The sequence below is a fragment of the Pristiophorus japonicus genome, chromosome 1 (genome assembly GCF_044704955.1).
Source record: "Pristiophorus japonicus isolate sPriJap1 chromosome 1, sPriJap1.hap1, whole genome shotgun sequence".
Lineage (NCBI taxonomy): Eukaryota > Metazoa > Chordata > Chondrichthyes > Pristiophoridae > Pristiophorus > Pristiophorus japonicus.
This window is the reverse complement of record NC_091977.1, coordinates 109,344,464-109,371,336: the sequence shown is the minus strand read 5'-3', so window position 1 is coordinate 109,371,336 and position 26,873 is coordinate 109,344,464. Positions and strand designations below refer to the sequence as shown.

Genomic DNA, 26,873 nt, shown 5'->3' with positions numbered 1-26,873 from the left:
CCTCAGAGTTTTCTGCACATGCTTCCTTGATGTAGGCAGGGTATATGGGAGACATGCCCATGCCCTGACTCATCAGAATTTTTCACAAGGGTTCTAACAGAATGGAATCTCGGTTGTATGAGGTCCTTCCCCTTTTTCCAGCCCCTGTGACCCGAGATCTGCCACTTGTGCTTTGGCCTCAATTGCAATTTCAGGGCCTTAAGTTTTCTTTTTAGTGTTTTCTTCCTTTCTAAGATTAATTGATTTTGGTTTTCTTTCTCTTCCCCCCCGCCCCCCCACCAAAAACATTTCTTCACTCTCCTATTCCTCTTCTGAGTCATTCTCCTGGAAATTCTGCACGTCTTCAATCTCCCACTATAATTTCAGCAGAAACCCCAGTGATAATACTTTCTGACCCATTACAGACCCAATCCACGTCCGGACCGGGGTCAAACAGAGCTGCGTCATCGTCCCAACCCTCTTCTCAATTTTCCTCACTACCATGCTCCACCTTACAGTCAACAAGTTCCCGCTGAAGTGGAACTGAACTACAGAACCAATGAGAAGCGGTTCAACCTTCGCCGTCTCCAGGCCAGGTCCAAGACCACCCCAACCTCTGTTGTTGAGCTACAGTACGCGGACGACGCCTGCGTCTGCGCACATATAGAGGCTGAACTCCAGGGCATTGCCGACGTATTTACTAAGGCATACGAAAGCAGGGGCCTTACGCTAAACATCCGTAAGACAAAGGTCCTCCATCGGCCTGTCCTCGCTGCACAGCACTGCCCTCCAGTCATCAAGATCCACGGCGTGGCGCTGGACAACGTGGACTATTTCCCATACCTCGGAAGCCTCTTATCAACAAGAGCAGACATTGATGACAAAATTCAACACCGCCTCCAGTGCGCCAGTGCAGCTTTTGGCCGACTGAGGAAAAGAATGTTCGAAGACCAGGCCCTCAAATCTACCACCAAGCTCATGGTCTACAGGGCTGTAGTAATACCCGCCCTCCTGCATGGCTCAGACACATGGACCATGTATAGTAGACACCTCAAGTCGCTGGAGAAATACCACCGATGTCTCCGCAAGATCTTACAAATCCCCTGGGAGGACAGATGCACCAACATTAGCATCCTCGACCAGGCCAACATCCCCAGCATTGAAGCACTGACCACACTTGATCAGCTCCACTGGGCAGGTCACATTGTCCGCATGCCAGACACGAGACGCCCAAAGCAACCGCTCTACTCGAAACTCCTTCACGGCAAACGAGCCAAAGGTGGGCAGAGGAAACGTTACAAGGACACCCTGAAAGCCTCCCTGAAAAAGTGCAACATCCCCACCAACACCTGGGAGTCCCTGGCCAAAGACCACGCTAAGTAGAGGAAGTGCATCCGGGAAGGCGCTGAACACCTCGAGTCTCATCGCCGAGAGCATGCAGAAATCAAGCGCAGGCAGCGGAAAGAGCGTGCAACAAATCTGTCCCACCCTTTCTTACCCTCAACGACTATCTGTCCCATCTGTGACAGGGACTGTGACTCTCGTATTGGACTGTTCAGCCACCTAAGGACTCATTCTAAGACTGGAAGCAAGTCTTCCTTGATTCCGAGGGACTGCCTACTGATGAATACTTTTTGACTGTATGGTTGGGTGAGGGTGGGGGATGGGGGGGGCGGCGGCGCTCGGCAGCATCACAAATGAGATTTTGCAGTGGGGGCCATTGGATAGTAATCATAGGATTACATATGATTACATAGTATATATGGCACAGACACAGGCCATTCAGCCTAACCAGTCCATGCTGTCGTTTATGCTCCATTCGAGCCTCCTCCATCTTTCCTCATCTAAATCTATCCACATAACCCTCTATTCCCTTCTCCCTCATATGCTTGTCTAGCCTCCCCTTAAATGCATCTATGCTATTCACTTCAACCACTCCCTGTGGTAGCGAGTTCCGCATTCTCACCGCTCTTTGGGTAAAGAATTTTCTCCTGAATTCCCTATTGGATTTCTTGGTGACTATCTTATATTGATAGCCTCTAGTTATGCTCTTCCTCACAAGTGGAAACATTCTCTCTGTATCCACTCTATCAAAACCTTTCATAATTTTAAAGACCTCTACTAGGTCACCCCCCTCAGCCTTCTTTTTTTCCCCCCAAAGAGAAAAGAGACCCAGTTTGTTCATCCTTTCCGGATAAGTATACCCTCACATTTCTGGTATCGTCCTTGTAAATCTTCTCTGCACTCTCTTCAACGCCTATATATCCTTTTTATAATATGAGGACCAGAACTGTACGCAGTATGGTAAGTGTGGTCTAACCAAGGTTAGATACAGGTTTAGCATAACTTCCCTACTTTTCAATTCTATCCCTCTAAAAATAAAACCTAATGCTTGGTTTGCTTTTTTTTAATGGCCTTGCTAACCTGTGTCGCAACTTTTAGCGATTTGTGTATTTGTACTCCAATATCCCTTTGTTCCTCTACTCCACCTAGACTCACCCTCCAAGTAATAGGTGACCTCCCTATTCTTCCTACCAAAATGTGATACCTTACATTTATCTGTGGTGAACTTCATTTGCCAATTATATGCCCATTCTGCAAGTTTATTAATGTCCTCCTGTAATCTATTGCAGTCCTCCTCAGTATTGACTATCGCCCCCAATTTGGTGTCATCCACAAATTTAGAAATTGCGTTTTTGATTCCAAAGTCTAAATCGTTGATATAAATTGTGAACAACAGTGGTCCCAGCACAGATCCTTGTGATACACCACTACCAACCTTCTGCCACTGTGAATAGCTACCTTTTACCCCAACTCTCCGCTTTCGGGCTTGAAGCCAGCTAGCTATCCATTCTACTACTTGTCCCCTGAATCTGTATTCTCTGACCTTGTTCATCAGTCTATTATGGGGTACCTTATCAAAGGCCTTTTGAAAATTTAGATAAATTACATCTACTGCATTACCATTGTCTACTCTCTCTGTTACCTCTTCAAAAAATTCAATGAGGTTGGTCAAGCAAGACTTTCCCTTTTGAAATCAGTCGCAAGAACAGTGTCCAGTTCTTCCTTCCCTAATCCAGGGTGTTGAGGCCAATTGTTGTATCTTTACTGACTACCTAAATTAAATCAGCTAATTCAGCACAGCCGGGGAATGAGCCTAGGGCCTCCCAGTTCTGAATTACTTAACTGCCTTGATTCATTAGGGGCACTTTCTAGCATTTATAATGCATAACTTGTATAGTCTCAATCAAGCTTCAACTGGGCATGAGTTCATAGCACAGAACTGGCTTTAATAATGGTACAAATTGATATTAAATTGGAAATCTTACTTGGTGCAATAAAATAGTTGGTGTGGGGAAAATGCAATTGCTTCCAATGAGTATTGTTGCTCTGAGATTGGGGTTGTAAAAATTTGGGTGATTTCTGAATTATATATCTTTAATATACATATATTATATATACTTTGAGAGTCAGCTATGGGTCAGTGGGTAGCACTCTCACTTCTGAGTCAGAAGGTTGTAGGTTCAAGTCCCACTCCAGGGACTGGAGCACAAAAATCTAGGCTGACACTCCAGTGCAGTGCTGAGGGAGTGCTGCACTGTCGGAGGTGTCGTCTTTTGGAAGAGACGTTAAACTGAGGCCCTGTCGGCTCTCAGGTGAACATAAATGATCCTGTGACACAATTTTGAAGAAGAGCAAGGGAGTTATCCCTGATGTCCCGGCCAATATTTATCAACTAACATTTCAAAAAACAGATCATCTGGTCATTATTTCATTGCTGTTTGTGGGAGCTTGCAGTGCGCAAATTGGCTGCTGCGTTTCCTACATTACAACAGTGACTACACTTCAAAAAAAGTACTTCATTGGCTGTAAAGCACTTTCGGATATACGGTAGTTGCGAAAGGCGTTATATAAATGCAAGTCTTTCTTTCTTTATGACTTGAGAGAGATGGGATTACATCAATTTTAAAATTGTTTTCAGCTACCTTAAGTTGAAAAGGATTCCCTTTGTCACTGTGTCAGGAGAGTGGCTAAAACAGAAAACTGACCCGATTCATCCACATTTGCAACGAGAGTCAGCTGAATTTCTTTGTCAGTGCCACTTTCTATTCTCACAAATTAAGTCAAAAGCTTGCTTGGTTGTTCGGCATTCTTTTGTTGAAGTATAAACAGTCTGAGTCTGCAGACTGAGGGAAATAGACAAATTCATCATCTCTAATGATCAAGGTTATACTTGGGAGGAAAATAGTTACTGTCTTAACGTTAATATCCATGACATGAAAGACTTCTTTTCGCACAAACACACTGCTTTAGTTGCTCAACTTAATTTTAGTTTGCTTGTGGCTCTGCCAAGTCACCTAGAGATTGTATTGTCCACATATGCCATCATACTGGGAAGTCTACAAGAGTTTGTTCTAAACTCCCAAACATACGACCTACACCACCTAGAGCAGCAGCTACATGGGAACACTTAACACCTCCAAGTCCGTTCCAAGTTACACACCATTCTTACTCGAACATATATCGCCATTCCTTCACTGTCGCTGGGTGAAAATCCTGGAACTCCCAACCCAACAGCATTGTGGGAGCACCTTCATCACACGGACATCAGCGGTTCAAGAAGGCGGCCCATCACCACCCTTTGAGAGAAACTAGGGATGGGCAATAAATGCTGGCCTAGCCAGCAATGGCCCTGTCTAGGGAATTATTTTTTTAATTAAGCAGGAAGAGAAAAAGTCTTCATTTAATGTTAGTTTGGTTTAAAAAAAACATCAGTTGAATTTTGAAGCCAACATATTATCTCACCTGAGATTTGTTGATAGGAAAAGTTAATGCTCATGGCTTACATTTATAAAGCAGAGATACTAATTTCTAACATCCATGTGACTGGGGGGGTGGGGGGAGGGACACAAGAGAGAGAAATACAAGGAAAGACAGAAACCTTCAGGAAACAGATGTGAAGGAAGGATAAGAGGGAGAAGGGAGCAGAAAAAAAGATATGGCCTCCCACTACTTTCTTTTGGGGGTGGGGACAGGTAGAGGTGAGGGGGTTAAGGGTTAGAATAGGAGAGGGCACGATACAAGGGTTGAGCAGGTAGTTCAGTGGGGAAAAGAGAAGGGTTCTGATGGAAGCAAAGAGGATGGTAGAAAGGGAAAGAGTAGGCAAAACAAGTGATTGAAAGTGAAGGGATGGGTACAGAAACAAATTTACCCGCACAGCACCACCACCCCCGCCCCCGCCAAATGCAGCCTGCAGCCATTGGTCGCTCTTTTCCCTGCCACACCACCTCCCATCTGAAAGAAAAGGAGAAAAAGGCCGAGACAGAAGCAGAAGAGGACAAAGAAGCAAAACAGAGTTAAGGAGAGGAGAAAATAAAACAGAGATTAAAGCATCCACAGGAAGACAGCAGAGACAGGCAAGGCAGAGATCATATTGTCTGACTAACTGTGTGCAACGCCACAGGAAATCAGCTATAACTAATGAAACATATACTAGTGCGCCTGGAAATGTGTGAACTGTCAGCATAATTACACACTGCCTGCTTGCATCTCTATACATAAGGTGCGAGTACAATGACAGTATTTGAACAGCATGCACCTAATTACCTTTAAAGTACTGTAATACCAGCTGCATCTTCTGTTCATGCTCCTTCTGTTGCATTGTCAGTCGTCTGTCTATCTCCAGTGATAAACGCTCTACTGCAGATTCTAATTCATGGACCACATTCTCATGTTCAGTTACCTTAACAGACATTTCTGCACATTGCACCTGCAAGTTATGTTCAGTCTCACGCAGGCTAATCACCTACCGAAATTAAAATAACAACAACCATTAGTCGGACTTTATCCATGCTAAAGGCTTAGCTGACACTGAAAGTGATTTATATTTAGCTTTGGGATCGATGCTATCAAAGAACTGCCACAATCTACCTAAAGTCTCAGAACTTGAAATTCTTTTAATGAGTGTTTCCGGTGTTGTCAGAGGAAAATATAATAAACTGCATTTGTTATAATTATTTGCTAACATTTTGTGCCCAAAGCATTTCATTGGTCTTGTTTTCCCCCTCGCACTGCAAACAATGAAAAAGCAGAAATACTTGCATTATAGTGTCATGTTACATCTTTCAGAAATCTCCAAGACACTGCACATTAAATGAATTACTTCAAAATGCAGTGATTGTTGTTATATAGAGAAATACAACAGTCAATTTGCACTGCAGAATGTCAAATAGCAACAAGATGAATGACCATTTTTTTCTTTGGTGGTGTTGGCCGAGAGGAATTTTGGCTTGTTCACCTGGAGAACTCCCTGCTCCTCTTTGAATACTACCGTGTGATCTTGAGCCTCCACTTGAACCAGGGAAATAGCAGATTGGACCTCAGTTTAACATCCCATCTGCATTACGGCACTTCTGACAATGTAGCACTTCTTCCTTAACGGACTGCAAAGTAATCTTAGAAGTCCTGCAGTGGGACTTGCACACACAAGAACATATGCATCCTCTTAGCTGGCATTTCAGTGTTGTGGGATGTACTATACATCCATCATAGGCAGTCCCTCGGAATCGAGGAAGACTTGCTTCCACTCTTAATACGAGTTCTTAGGTGACTGAACAGTCCAATACGAGAACTACAGTCTCTGTCACAGGTGGGACAGATAGTCGTTGAGGGAAAGGGTGGGCAGGGAGCCTGGTTTGCCGCACACTCTTTCCGCTGCCTGCACTTGATTTCTGCATGCTCTCGGTGATGATACTCGAGGAGCTCAGTGCGCTCCCGAATGCACTTCCTCCACTTAGGGCGGTCTATGGCCAGGGACTCCCAGGTGTCAGTGGGGATGTTGCACTTTATCAGGGAGGCTTTGAGGGTGTCCTTGTAACATTTCCTCTGCCTGCCTTTGGCTCGTTTGCCGTGGATGAGTTCTGAGTAGAGCGCTTGCTTTGGGAGTCTCGTGTCTGGCATGCGAACAATGTGGCCTGCCCAGCGGAGTTGATCAAGTGTGGTCAGTGCTTCAATGCTGGGGATGTTGGCCTGGACAAGGACGCTAATGTTTGTGCGTCTGTCCTCCCAGGGGATTTTCAGGATCTTGCGGAGACATCGCTGAGACATATGATATCAAGCGCAGGCAATGGAAAGAGTGTGCGGCAAACCAGTCCCAACCACCCCTTCCATCAATGACTATCTGTCCCACCTGTGACAGGGTCTGTGGTTCTCATATTGGACTGTTCATCCACCAAAGGATTCACTTCAGGAGTGTAAGCAAGTCTTCCTCGATTCCGAGGACTGCCTATAATAATGATGATGACGACGACGACATGTGATATAACCACCACTGGTTTCAAAAGCTGCCAAAATTCAGAAAACATGTTTTTATTTTGATAAAATATCTTGGTAAATTAAAGATCTTTGTCAGGGCTAGACAAAATACGTAATATTGAATTAGCGTTTCATGACATATTTTAATCTACATATTCATAACAGAACACAAAATATTACCAATTAAATTCTATTTATGATCTAATTAATCACACTAGTTTTGGGACTGATGTATAGCTGGAATGTAGGGTTTTACCTTATTAAAATATCTGCAGAGAAGGACTCTTGTCTCAGCAGCTGATAAAGCACCCAGTCTAAACATTACATTTGCCTCATTTTGGGCAAGGCTGTCATCCGAGGCCCTCAACGAATGCTGCCGACAATGAATGGTTTCATTTTTGTATTCTATAGCAGCATCCAGAGCTTCAATACCTTCCTCCAATTGGAAAAGTATTCGCTCCTCCTGAGAAATAAAACAGATGGGATTACATCATGAATGTTTACAAGTCTCACTCCTGCTGGGTTATTTTGGTTATTAAATCCTGAAAGGGTGATGGATGCACATTCAATAGTAACTTTCAAAAGGGAATTATTACATACTTAAAAGAAGAATTGCATTGTTATGGGAAAAGAGCAGGGGAGCGGTACTAACTGGATAGCTCTTTCAAAGAGCTGACACAGGCACGACGGGCCAAATGGCCTAATTCTGTACTGTAAGATTCTATGATTTGGTAACTTTTTTTTTAATCATCAAATTAATCCTTTATTTACTAAAGTGTGATTTAACTTCAATTTCTGTTTTCAATTCATCTATTAAGTTTTACATTTTTGTTCTTGTAAGGTTCTTTATACGGAGTGTGATGCACGGTCAGGCTACCTGAATTGGACGCGCTTATTTGCGCTCGTAAAATGCTGATTGTCTTTCCATGATCACATGACCTGGTTGCTGATTGGTCCCCTTGGAAGATAAGACACACCCAGCAATTTCTCTAGAATGTGTAATTCGAACCACCCAGCCCAAAGTGCAAAGTGTAATTCGAGCCATTCTGACTGCCGTCTCCAGACAGGATAGAGCTAACCCATCCCAGCCCAAGTTCCTGCCCCATCCCAGCCCAAGTTCCTGACACCCGCCCCGGCCCAAGTTTATGCCCCCCCCAGCCCAAGTTCTTGACCCCACCCGTCTCAGTGAGTGCAGTCAGTCAAGTCAGTCATTCTCTCTCCCAGTCTCTCTCTCTCTCTCTCCCCGCCACCCCCCAGTCTCTCTCTACCCCAGTCTCGCTCTCACCGCACCCCCCCACCCCCAAGTCTCTTTCTCTCAGCCTTTCCTCTTTCTCTCCCACCTCCGATGTTTTCTCTCCCACAGAAGGCAACGAAAATATCCGTGTAGATAATCAGTGATATTCTGGGCAAAAGTCCTGAAGATAATAAATAGCTAGACGCAGCACAGCTCCAGCTCAAGATACAGGCCCGACTTCTGGTGTCGGGTTCAGAGTCTGCGCACGTGCGAGAGGACGGGGGCGGAGTCCGGGGTGCGCACACGCAGAAGGATGCTCAAAAAACTAGTCCAAATAATCACTCTGACCTGAATTACACTACTGGCTGTGCCTTATACGGAGTACAACTATTTTAAGTTCAACAGCTTTACAACTGTTTTTAAAATAACTTTCAATCAAGTGTCCCTTTTTTTTGGAGGACACCAAAAACCACAAATTAACAATTGAAAATTAAAGGGAACCCTTTTCGAATCAAATCAAATTAAAATTCTGTTCCTTGTTGAAATGATATACTCCAGTCCCTCCGGCGCCCATCTCTCGTGGAAGGCCACGAGCGTACCGGTGGACACCGCGTGCTCCATCTCCAGGGACACCCTGGCTTTGTATGGAGCACAACAACAAAATCACTCTGTATACGTGTACAATTGCAAGGCTCTACTCCATGGGTGTTTAATTTTAATGTTACGAGAGAGCAAGTGGTGACATTGCTTCCCATAACACTAACAGCATTTCATATTAAGCTTAGAAAGTTCCAATGAGGTTCAATAGACAGTCTGCGTACTTAAAAAAAAAATAGCTTTACACTGAACAGAGTTCACTGTTGCATTGTAACATGTCCACTATGTTCAAAATGGTGTATTTGGATTAATTAGATGGTAATTGTAGATTTCCTTTACTTTTTGTTTGTATTGTTATTTTACTGTATAGAAAGGGTGCAATAAACAGTTTTTAAAATGATCACATTAACTTCAGAAACAGGCCCAGTTGACTGGACAAGATCGGTGGGCTGTAAATTTAAGATTATTTTATGAACCCTGAGACTAGAGCCTTGATGTTAATCCCCAGTATATGTTATTTGCTCTAGGTATAGTGTTCCCTTTTGATGTGAGTTTTCTAAAATTCTGCTTTCATTCTGGCAGCAACTATCAATAAAGTAATTGATGTTTGAAAAAGAGGATTAAAATGATTTTTACAGCAAGCCTATTGAAAACAATGTCTCAATCTACAGGTGATTACCAGAAAATTCTACGTTCAGTGAATAAGTACTTATACCCCAGTGCAAATGCCATGTTGCTATCAATTCAGTTGTAGTGTCAAAAATATACCACCACCCAGTAATGTCCTCATACGACCAATTGAAGATTCCTGGCATTTTTTGCTGTCTCCACTAATTTTCTTCTCAATATTAAGATTTTCTCTCTCACTACAAGTACACAATTTAAGACAGAAGCATGCTTCAGCTAGTCTTGCACATACTGTATATCTATATTTAAAAATTTACAGCTCTACACATTTCCCGTCACCTTTTCCATTATAAATTCCTATGTCCACATTTGTAACAAAAAATTAGTTTGTAAAATTGCAGCATTACAAGTGGAGGGAGGGTGTAATTATAGCGTGACAAGTTTACATAGGGAGTTTCCATTATAAATGTCAATATAGGTATTTATAATGCCGATATAAAAATAAGGACGCATGATCTTAAAATGAAGGCCGAATTATGCTTGTGCTGCCTGGTCCAATTATTCCTTGCTCTCTAACTCTGTTTCACTTGAAAACTATACTTAGTCTTGCCTCCCTGTGTGCAATGTCATGGGAGATCAATTATGATGAACTTAAAAAATACATAACGGTGTATTTCAAAGCTATAACACATCATGGAATTCAGAGGAATTGCTCATGCCTACATCAGTTGAAGCTCCCAGTGTGTTACTGACTTTAACATACACCCAAACATCTTGGGGGGGGGGGGGGCGGGATTGGCCTCCGCACCGTTTCGGGCAGATAAGTTGAATGATTGCCGCCTGGTGGGAATCGGAGGAAGAGGTGGAAAATTTGGCTCTTTAACTGTGACACTGCCTCCCAGAGTTTGGGGCACTATTTGATGCGGTGTAGGGGGGTTCAGGTCGGGAGCAGGTTTGTGTCCATCACTGCCGCACTGACCAGGTCAGCGCGGCGGTGATAACGTCAGCGACGTCCTTCCCCTTCATTTAAAGGGGAGGGATGTTGCAAGGCTTAGTGAGACCTCCGTGACGCCCACTGGGCCACTGTCAGCTGACTGCAGAGTTGGCCGACAATTAAAAGAAAAAGGCGTTTGCATCACCCAGCTACTGGCAGCTTCGCACCTTGGCATCGACTGGTGGCGGCGGCGCTCCCATGAGGAAATTTCCCCCACCCCCCACCGAGTGGAAAAGGGGTCGCTGGTGGGCGGTAAGGGGTCAGCGCGCAGCCGACCAGGTTTGGAGCACCGGGCAGGGTGGAAAGTTGGGTGCAGCGGAAACCTGTTTCTGCCGCCAATTGCTGCTGGGTCGCACCCTCCACCTGCCCCCGTTCGACAAGGCCTTACCAACCCGTTACTGTGCCTTAAAAAAAGGGTCAATCGGCCCCCTATTATTTTAGATCTATGTAATAAGCAAGCTTTTATCACCAAAAATAAACAAATAATTATGATTATACCTCAGGGGACAGGACATTTCCAAGCTCGAGTTTCTCATCCAGACAGTGCCTTCTTTTCAGCAGTTGAGCTCGTTCCTGTTGAAGTACTTGTATCTCTTCTGAAATGTTTTTTCTTTCCTCTGTGGTACTGTTCTGAAGTTGAGTGCTTTTGTCTGACAGTTCCTTTTCTATTGTGTTTAAACGAGTGGATAAATTTAAAATGTCTTTGTTCAAGGCCTGAAAAGAAATAATCAATACTGATTTGTTGTTGTAGTGTTGTAGCCAGGAGATGCTGCAACTCTAATTTATACAACTAACTGATACATTTTGTGTGATTTTATTCTGGAATTTATAAAATAATGAACAGTTTGGCATTAAAATTTTATTTCATAGCTGTGGTACAGTATTTCAAAATCTTTTCAAAGTTAATCCTGAACAGCTATCCAAAACAGAATCTTTAATTTGATATCTAGGAGCTGTATCAAAATCAGCAACATGATCTTGTCAACTAATATGTCTTCAATTAGTCTTCAATGGTTTTATTTAAATCTACTAAAAGGAATTTTTTTTTTTGGCTCTTTTCATAGACTTTAGGTATCTTGTGCGAAGCATAATTTTCTGACTAAGCGTAGTTGGGTAATCTGTTCCTCGGCCTTTTCTATGCTTCTCTTGATCTTGAGATACACAAAAGTAAGCTGAACGTAACTACCAACTTCCCTCCTTCTCTGGGCAGAAGCCTTTGCTCAAGGTCTCCCCAATGGCATGATTAAGATCAAGAAGCAAGTGTGCAAAACAGCATAGTGATACTAGGGCATAGTGTCAGCAGGTGGCGGGTCAGGTAGGAAAGTGTTTTTTTTTGCCATGCTCCTTTCCCAATTTTGGCTGTCAGTGCTGAGCAGACCCGGCAAACAACTTAATTAAATTCATTATAATGTACTTGCCAGACCCTGAATAGGCTTTTTTTTATCTTACTTTTTAACTTTAACTTCATGGCCAAGGGAACCACGCTGTTTGGTGACCACATCTGTCAACCTGAGGCAGGAGTTCAGTGGCCATTGCTCCAGCTGATTCCTCGACAGCTTCAAATGTACAGCAACAGCTTCCCACCTGACAGAGATCACTTTCCTCAGCGACAAGCTGTTCCTCACTGCATTTCCACGATATATTCAGCATGTTGCAAGTCTTTACACAAGTCTCCATTTAGTCTCACCTCATTACCTCTCTCACCATTGACAGATCATTTCTGTCATCTGTACTTCACCTGCCAACTATTCCATCAGCATGGATGCTATTTATACTGTCTCACCTTAGTCTTCAGAATCAGACCACGATGAGCCCCAACACCAGCAGCACCAGGCACACCAGCAGCACCAACAACTTTCTCCACAATCACCTGATGTCGCTCATTGCTTGGGTGCTGATGCCCTCCATTACCAGGGATGGCCTCATCATGGCCAGATTTACTTCATTTGATGCTGCACCCTGGCTGCCACATGATGTACCAGGTTGGCACCACAACACACCAAGACCATAAAGCATCCCTCCAATGACCAAGCCATTCCTTGCACACTTGTGGGGGGTATCATTATGTCTCACCATGCATTACAATTCACTAAGCCACTTCCAAAGGTGCACACAAATCTGTCCAAGAATGCAGAGTGCTGAAAATAAAAAATTCAATGTTTGACAGCACGTTAATAGAAACTTTACATAATCATTGGATAAAACACCCAAGTGGCTACCCTTGTGGGTTGTTAGTTGGTATAATTGCCCTAGAATGAGGGCTAGTGAGATAAGGATGTGATAATGTACAGAGAGAGTGATAGGTGGAGATGCAAGGTAAGTTGTTGTGAGTAGGGATGTGCAGGAGTAGGGTGGGGAAGGCAGAGTGATGGGGATGTGATGAGAGGCACAACAGGTTGAGGTTAAGTGTGGCTTTGTACTAACGTTTCATGATCTAATGAGATAATTGAAATGTTTGCGCCAATGCACCCAGGTCCTCCTGACCACATCCCTGCTTGTGCCCTCCTGTGCAATGTGTAACCAGGCTATTTTAGTGCCTTCCGTCCATCGGAAGGAAAGAGGACCTCCCTCCACAAGCATATGGAGGAAGTCATGGGAGAACCTGGGTGAAGTCCTCTGCCTCAGTACAGTCATTGTCAATGTTTGCAGCATTTCAATCCTGTAGAACACCGACAACACAAATGTCAAAAAAAAGTTGCCCGTGGTCCCTTTAAGGAAACCGGCATGAATGACATCACAAGACCCGCTTCCTCTAACTGGACCGGGAAATGCACTGGGTGGGCTTAACAAGCCCTATCATTTTAGACAGCGGAATGAAGCCAGCAGCGGGGCTGCGGCCCACCACCGACATCGCCCACCACAGACCTGATGAGGTGAGCAAAATCCAGGCCAATGTGTTGGAACACAAATTTGCTGCCTTATGGTATTGGTGTAGCATTAGTCAATCCTCCACATAGCGGTGCTTCTGATCTCAGTTAAGCTATGGGGTGTTGACAAGTGTAAGCCAAATGGGGGAGGATGCATGGAACTTTAGTGGTTTCTGGACCACTCTTGTGCACCTCCTAGCAGCAGGCTTCAGTTTTCACCCATATCTATCACCCTGTAATGTGGCACTTGGGGTGGGAGTATGGTTTTCTGTAGAACAAGCACATCAGTGATTCTGCTGCTTGGGAAATCTTGCATGCTTTTCTCAGCAGTACAGTTTAATGTTGGGAGATTCCAATTAAAGTGGGACACTTCAGAGGTATGATCTGCGTGAGAACACCAGCGGCAGGTCGGGGCCATAAAAGGAGTGGCGTGGAGGCATACTACTTCAGGGAGCAGCGCGAGCTGGTGCAGGAGGGTGATGGCAGCGAACAGTGACATCATCAAGGTCCAGGTCGGTGATTGGAGCGTGGGCAGATACAACAGGAGCGGCGAGATCGGGGCGAAGGAGCGGCGAGAGACTCTAGAGGGATGTGATCGAGGCCCAGGAAAGGGGAGAGTTCGGGGCCAGGGGCCCAGGAGCAGCACAGGCCAGCCCACACTGTGATATGTGTGTGCACTAGGTCCGTGCGGCAGAGCAGGTCTTCAGTCGTCTTGGATAATCCTTGCCACTGGACCATGACTTAGCTCTGTTAAGCCCGTGTGGTAGCTGGTGTGCAGCAGCCACCCCACATTAAAAAAATCCACGCACAGACATCTTCCATCCTTCATTAGGATTCTATCTACATTCCATCTACATTAGGATGGAGAATGAAACAGTTAATTCAGTGACCATGGTCCAGAACTTAAAGAGGGGTAACTTTGAAGGTATGAGGCGTGAATTGGCTAGGATAGATTGGCAAATGATACTTAAGGGGTTGACAGTGGATGGGCAATGGCAGACATTTAGAGACCGCATGGATGAACTACAACAATTGTACATCCCTCTCTGGCATAAAAATAAAAAAGGGAAGGTGGCTCAACCGTGGCTATCAAGGGAAATCAGGGATAGTATTAAAGCCAAGGAAGTGGCATACAAATTGGCCAGAAATAGCAGCGAACCCGGGGACTGGGAGAAATTTAGAACTCAGCAGAGGAGGACAAAGGGTTGATTAGGGCAGGGAAAAAAAGAGTACGAGAGGAAGCTTGCAGGGAACATTAAAACGGACTGCAAAAGCTTCTATAGATATATAAAGAGAAAAAGTACTTTGGTTCGGTATTCACTAAGGAGGACACAAACAACCTTCCGGATATAAAAGGGGTCAGAGGGTCTAGTAAGAAGGAGGAACTGGGGGAAATCCGTATTAGTCGGGAAATTGTGTTGGGGAAATTGATGGGAGTGAAGGCCGATAAATCCCCAGGGCCTGATGGTCTGCATCCCAGAGTACTTAAGGAGGTGGCCTTGGAAATAGCGGATGCATTGACAGTCATTTTACAACATTCCATAGACTCTGGATCAGTTCCCATGGAGTGGAGGGTAGCCAATGTAACCCCACTTTTTAAAAAAGGAGGGAGCGAGAAAACAGGGAATTATGTCAGCCTGACATCGGTAGTGGGTAAAATGATGGAATCAATTATTAAGTATGTCATAGCAGTGCATTTGGAAACAGGTGACATGATAGGTCCAAGTCAACATGGATTTGTGAAAGGGAAATCATGCTTGACAAATCTTCGGGAATTTTTTGAGGATGTTTCCAGTAGAGTGGACAAGGGAGAACCAGTTGATGTGGTGTATTTGGACTTTCAGAAGGCTTTCGACAAGGTCCCATACAAGAGATTGATGTGCAAAATTAAAGCACATGGGATTGGGGGCTAGTGTGCTGACGTGGATTGAGAACTGGTTGGCAGACAGGAAGCAAAGAGTAGGAGGTAAATGGGTACTTTTCAGAATGGCAGGCAGTGACTAGTGGGGTACTGCAAGGTTCTGTGCTGGGGCCCCAGCTCTTTATATTGTACAGTAATGATTGAGACGAGGGGATTAAATGTAATATCTCCAAATTTGCGGATGACACTAAGTTGGGTGGCAGTGTGAGCTGCGATGAGGATGCTATGAGGCTGCAGAGTGACTTGGATAGGTTAGGTGAGTGGGCAAATGCATGGCAGATGAAGTATAATGTGGATAAATGTGAGGTTATCCACTTTGGTGGAAAAAAGAGAGACAGACTATTATCTGAATGGTGACAGATTGGGAAAAGGGGAGGTGCAACGAGACATGGGTGTCATGGTACATCAGTCATTTAAGGTTGGCATGCAGGTACAGCAGGCGGTTAAGAAAGCAAATGGCATGTTGGCCTTCATAGCAAGGGGATTGGAGTACAGGGGCAGGGAGGTGTTACTACAGTTGTACAGGGCCTTGGTGAGGCCACACCTGGAGTATTGTGTACAGTTTTGATCTCCTAACTTGAGGAAGGACAGCGAAGGTTCACCAGACTGATTCCCGGGATGGCGGGACTGACATATCAAGAAAGACTGGATCAACTGGGCTTGTATTCACTGGAGTTCAGAAGAATGAGAGGGGATCTCATAGAAACGTTTAAAATTCTGACGGGTTTAGACAGGTTAGATGCAGGAAGAATGTTCCCAATGTTGGGGAAGTCCAGAACCAGGGGTCACAGTCTAAGGATAAGGTGTAAGCCATTTAGGACCGAGATGAGGAGAAATTTCTTCATCCAGAGAGTGGTGAACCTGTGGAATTCTCTACCACAGAAAGTTGTTGAGGCCAATTCACTAAATATATTCAAAAAGGAGTTAGATGTAGTCCTTACTACTAGGGGGATCAAGGGGTATGGCGAGAAAGCAAGAATGTGGTGCTGAAGTTGCATGTTCAGCCATGAACTCATTGAATGGCGGTGCAGGCTCGAAGGGCCAAATGGCCTACTCCTGCACCTATTTTCTATGTTTCTATGTTTCAGGATGTAGTTCGGGACCTGGAATATTAGGTCCTTCATTGAAACACCTGTGAACTCATCCTTTTTTGGCGTGGAAGTCATCCTCGTTTCGAGGGACTGCCTCTGATGATGGATCTTACATAAGAACATAAGAAATAGCTATTTAATATTTTATATGTTGCAGGAAAGATCTATAGCCTGTGCTCTAAATAAAGAAAGTAGCAATTGGTGTATTTACGATTAGCCATTCGGCCTCTCAAGTCTGCTCCGCCATTCAATAAGATCATGGCTGATCTTCTATCTCAATTCCACTTTTCTGCACTCTCCCCATATCCCTCGATTCCCTTAATATCCAAAAATCTATTGATCTCGGTCTTGAATATACTCAACAATTGAGCCTCCACAGCAATCTGGGGTAGAGAATTCCAAAGATTCACAACCCACTGAGTGAAGAAATTTCTCCTCATCTCAGTCGTAAATGGCCGACCCCTTATTCTGAGACTGTGACTCCTGGTTCTAGACTCCCGAACCAGGGGAAACATTCTCCCTGCATCTACCCTGTCGAGCCCTGTAAGAGGTTATACCTACCTGACTGGAACGTAACTTTTTGATTTCCAGTTGGCTTTTCTCCTGTAATAGTGCCTCTTTTTTGTCTACAATAACTTCCCTTTTCCTCAGATCCTCTTCCAACTCAGCTAGAGCTTGTCTTTGCTGTAGAACCTTCTCTACCTCCTCGTCCAACCATTTGCGTTGTTCATCAATCCGCTAAAAATAAATTCAGATGCAGAGGTTAACAACAAACATCAAAATACAAAGGGAAAAGACAGTGATAAAAAAGTTGCTATAGGTGCTACACATGCTGTTTGTACAGCAGAAAATATACAGACTTTTTTTGAGAGAGATGTACAATGCTGCCTAATGCTGAAATAAGAACAGAAAATAGTGGAAATGCACAGTAGGTCAATCAACATCTGAAATAGAAATAAAAACAGAAAATGCTGGAAAAACTCAGCAGGTCAGGCAGCATTTGCAGAGAGAGAACTCACAAAAGTTCTGACGAAACATTAGCTCTGTTTCTCTTTCCACAGATGCTGCCTGACCTGCTGAATATTTCCAGCATTTGCTGTTTTTATTTCAGATTTCCATCATCCACAGTATTTTGCTTCTGAAGGAGAAAGCTAGGTTTCAAAACAGACTCTGATGAAAGGTTACATCTGAAGCATTAACCATTTTTTCCCTTTCAAATGCTGACTGATCTGTCGCGCATTTCCAATTTTTTTGTTTTTATTTCAGATGTCCAGGATTTGCAGTTTTATATATTTTTCTTCCTTGTTTAACGCTCATCACACACTTGCATTTGGAGAGCTAATATAGGTCTCTGGTCTGTAAACCCAGTAAACTGTACACCTATGATCAGAAGAGCTAGCTTTTGAAAGCATGAGAAAATCAAATTGGTAATTGAGGAGAAATTATCATTCATGTTACATCTCAGCCATAGTAAATAGAGTACATTACCTGTATGATGCAAGTGTGATACAAGAACCAATGTCAGCTGTATATGGTTTGTCACTTACATGGTTGTTGGAATATCTTCCATTGCATATGGATATAGATGATCAAGTAACCCATAGTATAGGTTGGCTGTTATGATATACAAGCTGTGCTGTTTCCTATGTGGAAGGCAGCAGACCAATGTTGAATGATGGAAACTCATGAAATTTTGCTTGATGATGTCTTAAGCAATGAAGGAGTACTTAGGCAGAACTATCCCCTGGGAGATTAATGGTAGGATCCATGATTGAATAGAGACTATACATGGTGTATGGAAACATAGAAACATAGAAAATAGGTGCAGGAGCAGGCCATTCAGCCCTTCTAGCCTGCACCGCCATTCAATGAGTTCATGGCTGAACATGAAACTTCAGTACCCCCTTCCTGCTTTCTCGCCATACCCCTTGATCCCCCGAGTAGTAAGGACTTCATCTAACTCCCTTTTGAATATATTTAGTGAATTGGCCTCAACTACTTTCTGTGGTAGAGAATTCCACAGGTTCACCACTCTCTGGGTGAAGAAGTTTCTCCTCATCTCGGTCCTAAATGGCTTACCCCTTATCCTTAGACTGTGACCCCTGGCTCTGGACTTCTCCAACATTGGGAACATTCTTCCTGCATCTAACCTGTCTAAACTCGTCAGAATTTTAAACGTTTCTATGAGATCCCCTCTCATTCTTCTGAACTCCAGTGAATACAAGCCCAGTTGATCCAGTCTTTCTTGATAGGTCAGTCCCACCATCCCGGGAATATTCGCTGCACTCCCTCAATAGCAAGAATGTCCTTCCGCAAGTTAGGAGACCAAAACTGTACACAATACTCCAGGTGTGGCCTCACCAAGGCCCTGTACAACTGTAGTAACACCTCCCTGCCCCTGTACTCAAATCCCCTCGCTATGAAGGCCAACATGCCATTTGCTTTCTTAACCCCCTGCTATACCTGCATGCCAACCTTCAATGACTGATGTACCATGACACCCAGGTCTCGTTGCACCTTCCCTTTTCCTAATCTGTCACCATTCAGATAATAGTCTGTCTCTCTGTTTTTCCACCAAAGTGGATAACCTCACATTTATCCACATTATACTTCATCTGCCATGCATTTGCCCACTCACCTAACCTATCCAAGTCACTCTGCAGCCTCATAGCATCCTCCTCGCAGCTCACACTGCCACCCAACTTAGTGTCATCCGCAAATTTGGAGATACTACATTTAATCCCCTCGTCTAAATCATTAATGTACAATGTAAACAGCTGGGGCCCCAGCACAGAACCTTGCGGTACCCCACTAGTCACTGCCTGCTATTCTGAAAAGTACCCATTTACTCCTACTCTTTGCTTCCTGTCTGACAACCAGTTCTCAATCCACGTCAGCACACTACCCCCAATCCCATGTGCTTTAACTTTGCACATTAATCTCTTGTGTGGGACCTTGTTGAAAGCCTTCTGAAAGTCCAAATATACCACATCAACTGGTTCTCCTTTGTCCACTTTACTGGAAACATCCTCAAAAAATTCCAGAAGATTTGTCAAGCATGATTTCTCTTTCACAAATCCATGTTGACTTGGACCTATCATGTCACCATTTTCCAAATGCGCTGCTATGACATCCTTAATAATTGATTCCATCATTTTACCCACTACTGAGGTCAGGCTGACCGGTCTATAATTACCTGTTTTCTCTCTCCCTCCTTTTTTAAAAAGTGGGGTTACATTGGCTACCCTCCACTCGATAGGAACTGATCCAGAGTCAATGGAATGTTGTAAAATGACTGTCAATGCATCTGCTATTTCCAAGGCCACCTCCTTAAGTACTCTGGGATGCAGTCCATCAGGCCCTGGGGATTTATCGGCCTTCAATCCCATCAATTTCCCCAACACAATTTCCCGACGAATAAAGATTTCCCTTAGTTCCTCCTCCTTACTAGACCCTCTGACCCCTTTTATATTCGGAAGGTTGTTTGTGTCCTCCTTAGTGAATACCGAACCAAAGTACTTGTTCAACTGGTCTGCCATTTCTTTGTTCCCCGTTATGACTTCCCCTGATTCTGACTGCAGGGGACCTATGTTTGTCTTTACTAACCTTTTTCTCTTTACATATCTATAGAAACTTTTGCAATCCGCCTTAATGTTCCCTGCAAGCTTCTTCTCGTACTCCATTTTCCCTGCCCTAATCAAACCCTTTGTCCTCCTCTGCTGAGTTCTAAATTTCTCCCAGTCCCCGGGTTCGCTGCTATTTCTGGCCAATTTGTATGCCACTTCCTTGGCTTTAATACTATCCCTTGATAGCCACGGTTGAGCCATCTTCCCTTTTTTATTTTTACGCCAGACAGGAATGTACAATTGTTGTAATTCATTCATGCGGTCTCTAAATGTCTGCCATTGCCCATCCACAGTCAACCCCTTAAGTATCATTCGCCAATCTATCCTAGCCAATTCACGCCTCATACCTTCAAAGTTACCCTTCTTTAAGTTCTGGACCATGGTCTCTGAATTAACTGTTTCATTCTCCATCATAATGCAGAATTCCACCATATTATGGTCACTCTTCCCCAAGGGGCCTCGCACAATGAGATTGCTAATTAATCCTCTCTCATTACACAACACCCAGTCTAAGATGGCCTCCCCGCTAGTTGGTTCCTCGACATATTGGTCTAGAAAACCATCCCTTATGCACTCCAGGAAATCCTCCTCCACCGTATTGCTTCCAGTTTGGTTAGCCCAATCTATGTGCATATTAAAGTCACCCATTATAACTGCTGCACCTTTATTGCATGCACCCCTAATTTCCTGTTTGATGCCCTCCCCAACATCACTACTACTGTTTGGAAGTCTGTACACAACTCCCACTAACGTTTTTTGCCCTTTGGTGTTCTGCAGCTCTACCCATATAGATTCCACATCATCCAAGCTAATGTCTTTCCTAACTATTGCATTAATCTCCTCTTTAACCAGCAATGCTACCCCACCTCCTTTTCCTTTTATTCTATCCTTCCTGAATGTTGAATACCACTGGATGTTGAGTTCCCAGCCCTGATCATCCTGGAGCCACGTCTCCGTAATCCCAATCACATCATATTTGTTAACATCTATTTGCACAGTTAATTCATCCACCTTATTGCGGATACTCCTTGCATTAAGACACAAAGCCTTCAGGCTTGTTTTTTTAACACCCTTTGTCCTTTTAGAATTTTGCTGTACAGTGGCCCTTTTTGTTCTTTGCCTTGGGTTTCTCTGCCCTCCACTTTTCCTCATCTCCTTTCTGTCTTTTGCTTTTGCCTCCTTTTTGTCGCCCTCTGTCTCCCTGCATTGGTTCCTATCCCTCTGCCATATTAGTTTAACTCCTCCCCAACAGTACTAGCAAACACTCCCCCTAGGACATTGGTTCCGGTCCTGCCCAGGTGCAGACCGTCCGGTTTGTACTGGTCCCACCTCCCCCAGAACCGGTTCCAATGCCCCAGGAATTTGAATCCCTCCCTGCTGCACCATTGCTCAAGCCACGTATTCATCTCCGCTATCCTGCGATTCCTACTCTGACTAGCACGTGGCACTGGTAGCAATCCCAAGATTACTACTTTTGAGGTCCTACTTTTTAATTTAGCTCCTAGCTCCTTAAATTCATTTCGTAGGACCTCATCCCTTTTTTTAACCTATGTCGTTGGTACCAATGTGCACCACGACAACTGGCTGTTCTCCCTCCCATTTCAGAATGTCCTGCACCCGCTCCGAGACATCCTTGACCCTTGCACCAGGGAGGTAACATACCATCCTGGAGTCTCGGTTGCGGCCGCAGAAACGCCTATCTATTCCCCTCACCATTGAATCCCCTATCACTATCGCGCTCCCACTCTTTTTCCTGCCCTCCTGTGCAGCAGAGCCAGCCACGGTGCCATGAACTTGGCTGCTGCTGCCCTCCCCTGATGAGTCATCCCCCCCAACAGTACTCAAAGCGGTGTATCTGTTTTGCAGGGGATTGACCACAGGGGACCCCTGCACTACCTTCCTTGCACTACTCTTCCTGCTGGTCTTCCATTCCCTATCTGGCTGTGGACCCTTCTCCTGCGGTAAGACCAACTCACTACACGTGATACTCACGTCATTCTCAGCATCGTGGATGCTCCAGAGTGAATCCACCCTCAGCTCGAATTCCGCAACGCGGACCGTAAGGAGCTCGAGGCGGATACACTTCCCGCACACGTAGTCGTCAGGGACACCGGAAGTGTCCCTGAGTTCCCACATGGTAAAGGAGGAGCATAACACCCAACCGAGCTCTCCTGCCATGACTTAACCCTTAGAAGCAGTTTTGACAGGATAAAAGGCTGGATATCATTGTATGCTTTCTTGTTTGAGAGAATATAACCATGAATGCTATTTTTACCATCTCCAATACCTTTGTGTAACAGAAATAGAATTTTTGTCTTGGTAGGCTAATATATCCAAATATAATTTAAAAGCAATAACAATTCAATTTGAAATCAGAAAACCAGAGGGATACAGGCTGCAAAAAAATATAATATAGAAACATAGAAAATAGGTGCAGGAGTCGGCCATTTGGCCCTTTGAGCCTGCACCACCATTCAATAAGATCATGGCTGATCATTCACCTCAGTACCCCTTTCCTGCTTTCTCTCCATACCCCTTGATCCCTTTAGCTGTAAGGGCCATATCTAACTCCCTCTTGAATATATCCACTGAACTGGCATCAACAACTCTCTGCGGTAGGGAATTCCACAGGTTAACAACTCTCTGAGTGAAGAGGTTTCTCCTCATCTCAGTTCTAAATGGCTTACCCCTTATCCTTAGACTGTGTCCCCTGGTTCTGGACTTCCCCAACATCGGGAACATTCTTCCAGCATCTAACCTGTCCAGTCCCGTCAGAATTTTATATGTTTCTCTGAGATCCCCTCATCCTTCTAAACTCCAGTGAATACAGGCCGAGTCGATCCAGTCTCTCTTCATATGTCAGTCCTGCCATCCCAGGAATCAGTTTGGTGAACCTTCGCTGCACTCCCTCAATAGCAAGAACGTCCTATGTTTCTATGTCCTTCCTCAGATTAAGAGACCAAAACTGAACACAATATTCCAGGTGAGGCCTCACCAAGGTCCTGTACAACTGCAGTAAGACCTCCCTGCTCCAATACTCAAATCCCCTAGTTATGAAGGCCAACATATCATTTGCCTTTTTCACCGCCTGCTGTACCTGCATGCTAACTTTCAATGACTGATGTACCATGACACCCAGGTCTCGTTGCACCTCCCGTTTTCCAAATCTGCCGCCATTCAGATAATATTCTGTCTTCATGTTTTTGCCACCAAAGTGGATAACCTCACATTTATCCACATTATACTGCATCTGCCATGCGTTTGTCCACTCACCTAAACTGTCCAAGTCACCCTGCAGCCTCTTAGCGTCCTCCTCACAGCCCACACCGCCACCCAGCTTAGTGTCATCTGCAAACATGGAGATATTACACTCAATTCCTTCATCGAAATCATTGATGTATATTGTAAATAGCTGGGGTCCCAGCACTGAGCCCTGCGGCACCCCACTAGTCACTGTCTGCCATTCTGAAAAGGACCCTTTTATCCCGATTCTCTGCTTCCTGTCTGCCAACCAGTTCTCTATCCACGTCAGTACATTACCCCCAATACCATGTGCTTTAATTTTGCACAGCAATCTCTTGTGTGGGACCTTGTCAAAAGCCTTTTGAAAATCCAAATACACCACATCCACTGGTTCTCCCTTGTCCACTCTACTAGTTACATCCTCAAAAAATTCTAGAAGATTTGTCAAACATGATTTCCCTTTCATAAATCCATGCTGACTTGGACTGATCCTGTCACTGCTTTCCAAATGCACTGTTATTTCATCTGTCAGGCTAACCGGTCTATAATTACCCGTTTTCTCTCTCCCTCCTTTTTAAAAAAGTGGTGGTACATTAGCTACCCTTCAGTCCATAGGAACTGATCCAGAGATGATAGACTGTTGGAAAATGATCACCAATGCATCCATTATTTCTAGGGCCACTTCCTTAAGTACTCTGGGATGCAAACTATCAGGCCCCGGGGATTTATCGGCCTTCAATCCCATCAATTTCCCTAACACAATTTCCCGCCTAATAAAGATTTCCTCCAGTTCCTCCTTCTCACTAGACCCTCGGTCCCCTAGTATTTCCGCAAGGTTATTTGTGTCTTCCTTCGTGAAGACAGAACCAAAGTATTTGTTCAACTAGTCTGCCACTTCTTTGTTCCCCATTATAAATTCACCTGAATCTGACTGCAAGGGACCTACATTTGTCTTCACTAATCTTTTTCTCTTCACATAGATCTACAGAAGCTTTTGCAGTCAGTTTTTATGTTCCCAGCAAGCTTCCTCTCATGCTCTATTTTCCCCCTCCTAATTAGACCCTTTGTCCTCCTCTGCTGAATTCTAAATTTCTCCTAGTCCTCAGGTTTGCTGCTTTTTCTGGTCAATTTATATGCCTCTTCCTTGGATTTAACACTATCCTTAATTTGCATTGTTAACCACGGTTGAGTCACCTTCCCCATTTTATTTTTACTCCAGACAGGGATGTACAATTGTTGAAGTTCATCCATGTGATCTTTAAATATTTTCCATTGCCTATCCGCCGTCAACCCTTTAAGTATCATTCGCCAGTCTATTCTAGCCAATTCACGCCTCATACCATCGAAGTTACCTTTCCTTAAGTTCAGGACCCTAATCTCTGAATTAACTGTGTCACTCTCCATCTTAATGAAGAATTCTACCATATGATGGTCACTCTTCCCCAAGGGGCCTCGCACAACAAGATTGCTAATTAGTCCTTTCTCATTACACATCACCCAGTCTAGGATGGCAAGGCCAGTTGGTTTCTCGACATATTGGTCTAAAAACCATCTTTTAGAAGCCTTTAGATCTGGAATTAGTTCAGATAAAGATGTTTTGGTCTAGATTTAAATTACATATGTTTAAGGGTTATACCAGGTGTTGAATGCTAATGTCCCAGACAATGGGGGTAATCTTAACCACCATAAAATGGATGGGAAGTTAAAATTTATAATATTTCAAACCCAAACTGCTCACTTCCCGTTTTAATTAAGATGGGACTGGGGAGGTGGGGGGGCAGGGGGCAGGTGACCAACCCACTCTCAGGACGCTGTTCCTCATTTAAATATTTTAATGAGGCTGTACTCTTAAGATTTTATCTGTGTTCCAGCGTTGACACTGACCAGCCGGGTTTCCTGAGCCTCTGAAAACCCGGTGGCTGAAGGGAGGAAAGGACTGCTGAAAGGAACAGGTGCCTTTCTAGCACTGCTTGTGGGCCTGGAGGAGCAGGAGTGCTTGCCCCAGGCCCAGCAAGCAATCTTGTTAACCTCCCCAGCGATCAGATCCCCCTCCCTCAATCTGATGCCTTCCAGATGTCCTTCCTGGCCTCCAATCTTGTCAGGAACCCCCTTACTGACATTCCCCCTGATCACTCCCTCCCTTCTCTCTGCTCCGCTCCCCAGTTGCAGGCTGGTGCCACAGGCCTACCTACTCAACAGCCAGCCAGCCTCTTAATCTGGCTGGCTGTAGCCAGGAAATGGATTCCAAAAATGGTAATCAGGTCCTGCTGTTAAATTCGTCAGGACCCAAGGGAAACTCATGCTTATGGATTTCCCGACCGACCGCTAAACTGTGATTATTGGCTGCTAACCTGAGCTATCTGTTCAAGATCAATCTTCTAAATAAGTGAGTCTAGGTCATTATAGCTACTTATAAGCTGCTGCTGAATTCAGAGAGTAGTTGCAAGGGCTTAAAAATGTCAGGTTCCTGGTCAATGGTTGTCTTTTTCTTAAGATTGCTTTGTATCTGTAACAAGGTATGATACTTTCACATGCAATATTGGTGTGAAACATGGCTACACTATATACTAGCAGATCTCCTGTGACATGGCTCTCAGAGAGTCAGAGGCTATGCTTTTTTCTATTCGTATGACCATTTAAATGTCCATGCGCCAGCCACACTGACATGAAAGGCAAGTTTAAAAAAAAAATTAAAAGCCTGTTTAAGTTTACCGATGGGAAATAGACTTTTACTTTACAAAGAAAAATAGAATTAATACTCAGGCTAGAAATTCGTTTTTCACTTCGCCCGATATTTGGCCTTTAATTTGTGCGGTGGTAAAAATCGGCATTGCATGAGGATTCAAGGCGCAAGCTGCAAATTTTGGTAACTTTAGCCTGGGGTCGATAGCGCTGCAAGAGAGGCCTTGGGATGGAGGGTGGGGGGGGGGGGGAACAACAACTTTAAAAATTGGGGGGAAAAAATTCACAAAACATTCACAAAACTTTTACCTACTAAATTGCTGAGAAAGAATTAATAAAAACTTTAACTTGCCTTTTTTGCAGGTCTTCATACTTACCGCTGCTGGCAGAGCTGCAGCTCACAAAAAGGTGGCCGAAGTTACCGCCAACTGGTTTTTCGCTGCGGAGGGTGAAACAGCGCCGAAAACCCTGACGCAAAGTCAACGAATTTCTGGCTATACATTATTAAGTCTTGCATTATCTGCACACTTCCTGTGCAACTTCCCATCTCCAAGCTCCCCCACCTTTGTACTCTCCTGCCCCCCTTTTTTTGAATATTAGGAACATAGGAACAGGAGTAGGCCAACCAGCCCCATGAACCTGCTCCCAAATTCAATTAGATCATGGCTGATCTGTATCTTAACTCCATTTACCCACCT

The 26,873-nt window shown here is 44.3% G+C and overlaps 1 protein-coding gene across 2 annotated transcripts in view; it reads right to left on the bottom strand.

Annotated features, from left to right (window-relative positions):
• LOC139265343 (kinesin-like protein KIF27) overlaps nucleotides 1–26,873 on the bottom strand; it is a 165,736-nt gene that overhangs the window by 29,278 nt on the left and 109,585 nt on the right. For both annotated transcript variants that reach the window (XM_070882312.1, XM_070882322.1), the window contains exons 13-16: nucleotides 17,186–17,362; nucleotides 11,244–11,459; nucleotides 7,550–7,756; nucleotides 5,587–5,785 (exon numbers count right to left, since the gene is read on the bottom strand). In XM_070882312.1, coding sequence (XP_070738413.1) covers nucleotides 5,587–5,785; nucleotides 7,550–7,756; nucleotides 11,244–11,459; nucleotides 17,186–17,362 — 799 coding nt within the window. The remainder of the gene's footprint in view (nucleotides 1–5,586; nucleotides 5,786–7,549; nucleotides 7,757–11,243; nucleotides 11,460–17,185; nucleotides 17,363–26,873) is intronic.